We start from the raw sequence: 11,289 nt of genomic DNA, 5'->3' as shown, positions 1-11,289 counted from the left end.
AAAAAAAAAGAAAAGAAACAAAAATCCCAGATATTCTTTTCACTATTTGTTTTACATTTTGCCAGTTACTCACTGCTTTCTATATACTTATATATGTGTGTGTGTGTATAGGTTTAACTTAATAGACTTAACCTTTTTCTTTTTCTTTTTTTTTTCTTTTTTTTGAGACAGAGTCAGTATCAGCTCACCGAACCTACCCCTCTGGGCTTCAAGCGATTCTCCTGCCTCAGCCTCCCAAGTAGCTGTGATTACAGGTGCACACCACTACGCCTGGCTAATTTTTTTATTTTTAGTAGAGATAGGGTTTCACCATGTTGTCCAGGCTGGTCTCGAACTCCTGACCTCAGGTGATCCACCTCAGCCTCCCAAAGTGCTGGGATTACGGGCATGAGCCACTGCACCCAACCAACTTTACTTTTTAGAGCAGTTTCAGACTTACAGGAAAATTAAGCAGAAGACACACAAAGATGCCACATAGGCACTTCTCCCCACACACAGTTTCCCTTATTATTAACATCTTGCATAGGTGTGATATGTTTGTTACAATTGATGAACCAATTTTAAAGTTCATCGTTTGGGCTGGGCATGGTGGCTCATGCCTGTAATCCCAGTACTTTGTTTGGGAGGCTGAGGTGGGAGGATCATGTAAGGTCAGTTTGAGGCCAGCCCAGCCAACATGGTGAAACCCCATCTCTACTAAAAATACACAAATTAGCTGGGTGTGGTGGCATGCGCCTGTGATCCCCGCTCTTCAGGAGGTTAAGACAGGAGAATTACTTGAACCTGGGAAAAACAGAAGTTTCAGTGAGCCAAGATCAGGCCACTGCCCTCCAGCCTCGGTGAGAGAGCGAGATTCTGTCTCAAAAATCAAATAAAATAAAGTTCATAGTTTGTAACAGGGTTCATTTTTTGTGTTATACATCCTAGGAAATTTGACAGATATATAATGTCATGTATCGATGCCCTAACTATATTTTCAGCTCGTTATTTCACTGAAGATAAGAGTTACAAAAAACAGGCTGAGGCCAGGCACAGTGGCTCACACCTGTAATCCTGGTACTTTCGAACGCTGAGGTGGGTGGATCGCTTAAGCCCAGGAGCTCAAGACCAGCCTTGGCAACATGGTGAAACACCATGGTGTCTAGAAGAAAATTTTAAAAATTAGCTGGGTGTGGTGGCATGCACCTGTAGTCCCAGCTACTTGGGAGGACTGGGGTGGGGGGATTACTTGAGCTTGGAAGGTCGAGGCTACAGTGAGCCAAGATTGTGCCACTGTACTCCAGCCTGGGTGACAGAGAGAGACCCCGACTCCAAAAAAAAAAAAAAGATTTACAATAATCATGAACAGAAACTTGAAACAAAATTCCAAATGAACCACATTTTATGTCAAGAAGGTATTCCTCCACTTACCTATTTTGTAAATCAAAATGTGGCTGACAGTTCAGGGAGCTGTGCTTAAACACCCAGAGACAGGAAATGTTCCCTGGGGTGTCGACCAGCACTTGCAGTGTGATGGAAGCAGATACATCCACTTCCACTGTGGCAGCTTCGTACACTGTCCCTGCGCTCTGGGGTCTCAATGCACACCCGAGGTCTTCTGGGGATTCTGACACCTACATTGTAGACAGAAAAAAGTGAATTCAGGAAAATTGCAGGTCTAAGGCCTCCGCTTCTTCACATCAAAACTTTATCAAATACATTCATGCTGACACACTGCACACAACACCCACACAAGCTGGAACCCACTGAGAACACGTTGCCGACAGAAGGTCCTATAAATTACAATTCTCGAAAGAAAAGATAAATAACTTTGGGCTGCATTTCTAAAATGTTGTACAGACTGACATGGTGGGTGTCCCCCTACCTCTGCAAATTCATATGTTGAAGTCCCAACTCTCAGTATCTCAGAATGCAACTTTATTTGGAGATGGTCTTTACAGTGTTAATCAAGTTAAAATGGGTCATTATGGCGAGCCTAAATCCAGTATGACCAGTGTCCTTAAAAGAAAAGGAGGCAGGGCGTGGTGGCTCACACCTGCAATCCTAGCACTTTGGGACGCCGAGGCAGGCAGATCACTTGAAGTCAGGAATTCGAGACCAGCCTGGCCATCATGGTGAAACCCCATGTCTACTAAAAATACAAAAAATTAGCTGGAAGTGGTGGTGGATGCCTGTAATCCCAGCTCCTTGGGAGGCTGAGGCAGGAGAATGGCTTGAACATGGGAGGCGGAGGTTGCAGCAAGCTGAGATCACGCCACTGCACTCCAGATTGGGCAACAGAGTGAGACTCTGTCTCAAAAAAAAAAAAAAAAAAAAAAAAAAAGAAGAGGAGATTTGAAGGCAGATATACAGACAGTAAGAACACCATGTGAACAGTAAGACAGCCATCTTCAAGCCAAGGAGAGAGGTCTGGAACAGATTCTTGCTCACTGCCCTTAGAAGGAACCAACCCTACTGACATTTTAATTTTGGACTTCTAGCCTCCAGAATTGTGAGACAATATATTTCTGTTGGTTTAAGTTGCCCAGTCTGTGGTAGTTTATTGTGTCACCCCTAGCAAACTAATGTTCAGACCGTAGTTATAAAATCCATAATATATAGGTAAATATTTTTGTGATTGTTGGTATATAAATTAAAATGTATAAAACAATGGTAAATTGGTATCGGTGTTAAAGGAAATTTAAAAACCAAATTTTCTGGGCAGATGTCCCCATAGGCACACTGCCACCACCACACTTCTTGGCTGCTTTAAACAATTGAGATATATTAGGCCGGGCGCCATGGCTCACGCCTGTAATTGCAGCACTTTGGGAGGTTGAAGCAGGTGGATCGCTTGAGGTCAGGAGTTCGAGACCAGCCTGGCCAACATGGTGAACCCCTGTCTCTACTGAAAATACAAAAAATTAGCTGAGTGTGATGGCGGGCGCCTGTAATCCCAGCTACTCAGGAGGCTGAGGCAGGAGAATTACTTGAACCTGGGAGGTGGAGGTTTCAATGAGCCAAGATCCTGCCATTGCACTTCAGCCTGGGAGATGGAGTGACACTCTGTCTCAATTAATAAATAAATAAATAAATAAATAAATAATTGAGATATATTGAGAGGAGGGGTTGGAGCAGCTTCTGCTGTGGAGTCTCTCACCTCCTACCTCCTTTACATGGCTGAACACAGCATGCGCGCACACACACACACACACACACACACACACACACAAGCACACATGTATTTCTTCAGGTGAAGAGCAGGGTAGCTCTTCTGCTACTGGTCAGAAACTGTAATTCTGGTCTTATTTGTTCACTTAGTAAGTATCTGGTAAGTTTAAGACCATCTGCTGAGTACTATGAGACTAGAAAGAAAAGACACCAATCTTGTCCTTAAAGAGTTTGAGTCTCCTAGGACTATAAATAAGTAAAACACAGGAGAAATACAATGTGTCCCATAAAAAGATACCAACTACTTTGAAATGTAAATTTTAAGTGCCCTGGAACTTCAAAGAAGGCAGAAGAGACTTCTAAGCCAGGATGTTTAAGGTGTTCACCCAAAGTCCAGTAATTGAGCTGGATCATAAAAGATGGGCACAAGATAAAGTAAAAAATAATAGACAAGTCAAGCATGGTGGTACATGTCTGTAGTTCCAGCTACTCAGGAGGCCGAGGTGGATCACTTGAGTCCAGGAGTTCAAGTTCAGCCTGGAGAACATAGCAAGACCCCATCCCAAAACAAACAAAAAAAACCCAGCTGACATACTAGAAGGAAATATTCCAATATATATTACAAGTAAAGGATGAATGCCCCTAATATAAAAAGAACCTTTGAAAATTGAGGGACACAGAACCAAATGGGAAAAGTCGAAAATGGGAAAAGAATTGAATACACAATTCAAGAAAAAAGACATAAAGAATGGCCCTCAGCTGCGCGCGGTGGCTCATGCCTGTAATCCCAGCACTTGGGGAGGACAACGCAGGCGGATCACGAGGTCAGGAGTTCGAGACCAGCCTGGCCAAGATGGTGAAACCCTGTCCCTGCTAAAAACACAAACATTAGCCAGGTGTGATGGAAGGCACCTGTAATCCCGGCTACTTGGGAGGCTGAGGCAGAGAATTGCTTGAACCCCGGAGGCAGAGGCTGCAGTGAGCCGAGGTGGCACCACTGTACTCCAGCCTGGGCGACAGAGCGAGACTCCATCTCAAAAAAAAAAAAAAAAAAAAAAAAAAAAGGCCCTCAAACATATGAGAAAACGTTAAACCTACTTGTAATTAGAAATCCGTAAGTTAAAACAAGACTGAGGGAAAAAACTCGCGAATCACAACGCAGCGGCATGCGCACGGCCTCTGTAAGTGCACAGTCGTTTCCGGTAGACCCCGAGACTACGGTTCTGCTTGTGTTCTCAGGGGAAAGTGTCCGTCTTGGGTCTGGCCATGCCTGAACCTCCAAAGTCCGCCCCGGCTCCCAAGAAGGGCTCCAAGAAAGCCGTCACCAAAGCCCAGAAGGAAGACGGCAAGAAGCGCAAGCGCGGCCGCAAGGAGAGCTGCTCCATCTACATGTACAAGGTGCTGAAGCAGGTCCACCCCGACACCGGCATCTCGTCCAAGGCCGTGGGCATCATGAACTCCTTCGCCAACCACATCTTCGAGCGCATCGCGGGAGAGGCTTTCCGCCTGGCGCACTACAACAAGCGCTCCACCACCACGTCCCGCCAGATCCAGACGGCCCTGCACCTGCTGCTGCCCGGCGAGCTGGCCCAAGCACGCCTTGTCCGAGGGCACCAAGGCGGTCACCAAGTACACCGGCTCCAAGGGAGTCCGGGCTGCTTGACTCCAAAGTATCTTTTCAGGTCTACTTAACCCCCCTCAGTGAAAGAATCTTTCTTGTATTGTCAGTCCCAGTTTATATTTTTGGCTTCCTGCCTGCTTAACTTTCGGAGAGCACACAACTCCACCAAGCACAGATAACTACATTCTTTTCACATAGGCATTGTTGTAAGCAAGCTTACAGAGATTGATAGTGGTATCTTACTATGGTATAGATATGCTGGGGTTCGCCTTAGGGGCTGCTCTCTTGAAACTGTCTTTGTCTGCCTACCTACCCGTGAATTTGTGCCCAGCAAATTGTTTCCTGGTGAGAAATGCAGTGTTAATTTTGATAAGCTTATGTAAGATCAAATTGTCTATATGAACAAAGGTTGGGTCTGCTCTTCAGTGGTAAAATGAAGGTAGAGATTAAATACATTGTATGCTCTCAGATGTGTACTTAAAAGGGAATAAATAGTTCAACTTAAAAAAAAAAAAAACAAGCCGGGCGCGGTGGCTCAAGCCTGTAATCCCAGCACTTTGGGAGGCCGAGACGGGCGGATCACAAGGTCAGGAGATCGAGACCATCCTGGCTAACACGGTGAAACCCCGTCTCTACTAAAAAACACAAAAAACTAGCCGGGCGAGGTGGCGGGCGCCTGTAGTCCCAGCTACTCGGGAGGCTGAGGCAGGAGAATGGCCTGAACCCGGGAGGCGGAGCTTGCAGTGAGCTGAGATCCGGCCACTGCACTCCAGCCTGGGCGACAGAGCGAGACTCCGTCTCAAAATAAATAAATAAATACATAAATACATAAATAAATAAAACAAGACTGAGATATCACATCTCATCTATCAGACTGGCAAAAAATTAAAAAATATAAAAATATGGCAACACATTTTGTTGGTGAAGCTATGAGGAAACAGTTGTTCTCCTGTATTGCTGGGGGAACACACCCTGCACAACCCTTCTGGAGAATCTGGCAGTACCTAATAAAACTTGCTATTTACTCACCATTTGAGCCAGCAATCTCACTTCTGGGAATAAGCATACGTCTAGCAATTAATTGCAGCACAATCTGTAATTGCAAAATACTGAAAACAACCTAAATGCGGGTACATAGGAGAGTGGTTGAACAAATTATGGTACATCCACACCATGGAGTACTATGTAGCTATAAAAAAGAATGAAGACAGCCTCTAAGAACTGATTTGCAATGATTTCCTGGATGTACTGTTAAGTGAAGAAAGTTAGGTGCAAAAAGTATCTACCTTCAAGTACGCTACCCTATGTAAGAAAGAGGAGAATATAAGGAAATATATATGTATCTGGTCACTTGTGCACAATAAATACAGGAACAATAGCAAAACAGCCAAAGGGATTGGTTAATTACAGGGGATGTGGAAAGAGGGTAGAAACTTGTCAGTAGGAATGAGGAGAGAGTGATACTTCTCTGAGTATACTGTTTCACATAGTCTTGACTTACAGGACAAGAGTCACGTCCTGTCTCAAAAAATAAGTAATTAAACCAACCAGGAAGGTCAGGCACAGTGGCCCACGCCTATAATCCCAAGACTTTGTGAGGCCAAGGCAAGAGGATTATTTGAGCCCAGGAGTTCAAGCTCAGCCTGGGCAACAAAGTGAGACACCATTTCTACAAAAAAAAAAAAAATTAGCCAGGCATGGTGGCACATGCCTGTGGTCCTTGCTACCCGGGAGGCTGAGGCAGGAGGATTGCTTGAGCCCAGGAGGTCGAGGCTGAAGTGAGCTATGTTTGTGTCACTGCACTCCAGCCTGGGTGACAGAGTGAGATCTTGTCTCAAAACAATAATAATAATAATAATAAACCAGGCATGGTGGTTCACACCTGTAATCCCAGCACTTCGGGAGGCCGAGGCAGGCAGATTGCTTGAGTCCAGGAGTTCGAGACCAGCCTGGGCAACAGGGTGTAACCCTGTTTCTAATAAAAGAATATATAATAAATAAAATTAAATAAATAAACCAACTAGAATATGTGAAATGAGGGGGCTGGAAGAAATATCAAAATGGAATTAAAACCAAATGGAAAAAAAACCAAATTAATTCAATTGTATCACAAATAAATAATAAAACCATAGTGAAGGGGATGGGAAAGAAAGGAACTAACCTAAGTAACTTCAGAAAATAATACTTTGGATCCTATAAGGCTAAAGACAAAAAGCACTACTGTCCTTTAGTTAGTAAATCTATTTCTCACCAGGGCACGGGTTAGTAATTCTAAAATTAGATTATCTGTATATTGTATTTCCAGGCTCTGCCTGCTGAGAGGGCCTAGAAGCAATGATACCCCAGCAGCAATGGGCACACCCAGCTCTCAGATCTTGGTTTCTAAATATTATCCCCCAAAGAAGCCAGTGCTCTTTGGAGAAGTGCTTAATTCCAGGGCTAAGGCAAGAAAAATACAAGATGAACCTGAACTATCTGGTAGTGTGCCAAAAATTAAGGAAGGGCTTGGAAAAAGATGGGGAGATGTTGAAAGGACATAGGAGCGAAACTGAAGTAGCTCCCAGCGGCCTAAGCTGGAACAATTGGAGCAACAAAATAAATAATGATTGTATTGGGTTACAACCCGGAGAATAAAATAAATATTCATGCGCCTATACTGATATAAATTTAAAAATTGAACGAATAAATAAAATGAGGGCAAAGGGACAGCGCTTCCTCACAAAACATTCCAATTAACATAGAGGGAATGTAGGAAAAAGAAAAGCACCATTAGGCAAATACCACCATAATAATCGTAGGCAAGATCCACCAATGGGTGCTAAAATCAGTAGGTAAAAATTAAAGAAGGAACAGGATATTTGCATCCCCTTCAAGACACTTATTAATTACAAGTGAAGAAAATAGTAACTTTACAGTGGGGACACCTGGCATGCACCATCTAAATCTAATGATCAAGGTTCACATCTCATAATGACACGAAATGACTTCCTGTCACTCTGAATATGATGCACTGGCAAGGACACACTCCTCGGAAATTCTTGCCAGAAATCCATAATCTTGCTCTTGTTGCCCAGGCTGGAGTGCAGTGCCATGGTCTTGGCTCACTGCAACCTCCGCCTCCCGGGTTCAAGCAATTCTCCTGCCTCAGCCTCTTGATAGCTGGGATTACAGGCATGTGCCACCACACCCAGCTTATTTTATATTTTTAGTAGAGACGGAGTTTCTCCATGTTGGGCAGGCTGGTCTCAAACTCCTGACCTCAGGTGATCTGCCTGCCTAGGCCTCCCAAAGTGCTGGGATTACAGGCGTGAGCCACTGCACCCAGCCCCCATAAAAAGTTTTTAAAAATTAAAGCTGGGTGCAATCCGGATAGACAAATCTGCGGGCTTCAGAGAAGAGAGAACAGCATGATAAATGCACAGTGCAGAGGTGGTGGGCTCCACCGCTGGCAGTCCAGAAATAGCTTGAGCCAGGCTGGCCAGGAGCTAAGAGATGTTCTTGAAGGCCAGGCCAGGTTCTTCACCACCTGGCAGAGTTGAGTCCCACGGTGCCATGAAGGCACTGGAATTTAAGAGACTGTGATATCTAAAACTCACAATGTTAAAAAAAAAACAAACACAACTTTGGTAATAACAGTGAAGTTCAGTCTGTTGATCTTCTTATAACAAGTATAGCTAATTAATGAGAACATGAAATCGTTAACACAGTTGTTGTCTGAGTACATAAATAAAACAGCTGCACAAGCTGTGAAAAGTCCAGAGAAAGCACATAAAATGATCTATCACACAAAGTCCACCATTCTTTCCCAAATCCTCGTTACAGAAAACCAACCAACAAACGAACAAATCAACAACTCATTCTCTAGAAGTACAGGGTGGGACATGGCAAATAAAGAAAATGAGCTGGCTTGTGCAGGCCACCCGCCTGAAATATGAGGTCATGATTGTCAAACACATTTGGTCAACTCCAGTGACTTCAGTTCATCACAAACAGAAAACCCATCATTAAACCATAGTGGAGACTTTTGTTTTATTGTTTTGTTTTATGATGTTTTGTTTTGTTTAGACTGTGCCTCAATGGCACAAGATTTGTTCAGGAGGAATGTGACATTAAATGCAGCTTTGACTTTCTGGAGGAAGGGAGGTATCAGTGAACCTATTTGGTAAGGAGAGATAATTTTAGAGTTATGGTGGATTGCCTGCCTATGCTCTCTAATCACTGACAGGAAAAAAAACAATAGTACATTTCACTCAGCTGCTGTGAATATTTGGTGCCTTAGTACAGTCATTTCTTAAAAGCAAATTTCAAGAATATGGAATAGTTGGTGATATGGTTTGGATGTGTGTCTCCTTCAAAGCTCATGTTGAAATGTGATTCCCAGCCGGGTGCAGTGGCTCATGCCTGTAATCCCAGCACTTTGGGAGGCTGAGGTGGGCAGATCACCTGAGGTCAGGACTTCGAGACCTGTCTGGCTAACATGGCAAAACCCCGTCTCTACAAAAAAATATATATATATATAAAATATATATTGATATCTATTTTATATATGTAAATATATTTATATATGTAAATATACATATACATTTATATATGTAAATATATTTATATACACACACACACACACAAAAATCAGGTGGGTGAGGTGGCACACGCCTGTAGTCCCAGCTACTTGGGAGGCTGAATCAGGAGAATCACTTGAACCTGGAAGGCGGAGGTTGTAGTGAGCCGAGATGGCGCCACTGCACTCCAGCCTGGGTGACAGTGTGAGACTCTGTCACAAAACAAAACAAAACAAGAAATGTGATTTCCAGTGTCGGAGATGGAACGTGGTCGCAAGTATTGGATCATCAGGGTGGATCCCTCATGAATGGCTTGGTGATCAGTGAGTTCTCAGTTCATGCAAGATCTGGTTGTTTAAAAGTGTCTGGGACCTCCCCTCTCTCTCGCTCCTACTCCCGCCATGTGATATGCCTGCTCTCCCTTTGCCTTCCACCACAAATGGAAGCTTCTCGAGGCCTAATCAGAAGCTGAGCAGATGCTGCTGCCATGCTTGTACAGCCTGTGGAACCAGGAGCCAGTTAAACCTCTTTTCTTTACAAATCACCCAATCTCAGGTCTTTCTCCATAGCAACACAAAAATGGACTAACAGTTGGTCTAAGCTGGCTTCAAGCAGTCATAAAAAGGGGTGATCAGAACTATCATCCCAAATAGAGACTGTAAATGACAGAAACATTCTTTTTTTCTTTTTCTTTTAGTTTCATGATGAATACAAAGACCAAAAAAATTGTATTGTAAACAATTAAGTAGATTGTGGGAAATGTGAAACCATCTTACTCTGGTTCCAGGGTATACTCTGGTAACAGAGCTAAAGATGTAGATCACACTGTGATCAGCGCCATTACAGAGGCATTGACAAGTTTTATCTACTAAAGAGTGCTTGATAGTTATTCAAAACATCCCTGGACTGGAGGATTTTCAGAAAAATGCCTTATCTGAGAAGTGTGAACTATGAAAGAAATGAAAACTTTTTTTTTAAGCCACTGAAACTCTTATAATCTACTTCACACTGAAGTGGGGAAGTATCTAAAGGAAGCAAGTCCAATGCGACGGAAGTACACCATAAAGACTGTTCATCTTTGCAGCAATTAGGATTTGTATGGTTATTTGTTTAATGTGGTTTAAGAACTTCTGGGTCTTAGTTTGAGACCAACCTGGGCAACATAGTGAGATCCTTTATTTATTTATTTATTTATTTATTTATTTAGGGACAGAGTCTCTATCTGTTGCCCAGGCTGGAATGCAGATCTCTGCTCACTGCAACCTCTACCTCCCAAGTTCAAGCGATTCTCCTGCCTCAGCCTCCTGAGTAGCTGGGATTACAGGATTACAGACATGTGCCACAACACCCGGCTAATTTTTATATTTTTAGTAGAAATGGGATTTCATCATGTTGGCCAGGCTGGTCTCAAACTCCTGACCTCAGGTGATCCACCCACTTCAGCCTCCCAAAGTGCTGGGATTATAGGCGTGAGCCACTATGCTTGGCTGTGATGATGTCTTTAAAAAAGAAATAATAATAACGACAATAATAATAATAATAATAAAAGAACTACTAGGTCTTAATACAATCCTGAATATTGCATAAGAATACATAGTATATCTAAATATATCTATGATATATGTATCTATGATATCTATATGTGTGTGTATATATATATGATATATATCAGCCAGTAGCAGTGGCTCACACCTGTAATCCCAACACTTTGGGAGGCCAAGGCAGGCAGATCACTTGAGGTCAGGAGTTCACGACCAGCCTGGCCAACATGGTGAAACCCCGTCTCTACTAAAAATACAAAAACTTAGCTGGGTGTGGTGGCAGGTGCCTGTAATCCCAGCTACTCGAGAGGCTGAGGCAGGAGAATCACTTGAACCCAGGAGGCAGAGGTTGCAGTGAGCTGAGATCGTACCATGGCATTCCAGCCTGGGTGACAGAGTAAGACTCCATTTCAAAAAA

The 11,289-nt window shown here is 43.3% G+C and overlaps 1 protein-coding gene and 1 pseudogene across 2 annotated transcripts in view; one reads left to right on the top strand and one right to left on the bottom strand.

Moving 5' to 3' along the window:
* FLT3 (fms related receptor tyrosine kinase 3) overlaps positions 1 to 11,289 on the bottom strand; it is a 110,581-nt gene that overhangs the window by 60,297 nt on the left and 38,995 nt on the right. For both annotated transcript variants that reach the window (XM_017848523.1, XM_017848522.1), the window contains one exon: positions 1,411 to 1,613. In XM_017848523.1, the coding sequence (XP_017704012.1) occupies positions 1,411 to 1,613 (203 nt within the window). The remainder of the gene's footprint in view (positions 1 to 1,410; positions 1,614 to 11,289) is intronic.
* On the top strand, positions 4,382 to 4,813 carry LOC108512902 (histone H2B type 2-E-like; annotated as a pseudogene).

The sequence above is a fragment of the Rhinopithecus bieti genome, unplaced genomic scaffold, assembly GCF_001698545.2.
Source record: "Rhinopithecus bieti isolate Rb0 unplaced genomic scaffold, ASM169854v2 scaffold_28547, whole genome shotgun sequence".
NCBI lineage: Eukaryota > Metazoa > Chordata > Mammalia > Primates > Cercopithecidae > Rhinopithecus > Rhinopithecus bieti.
This window is presented reverse-complemented; position numbering and strand designations above follow the sequence as displayed.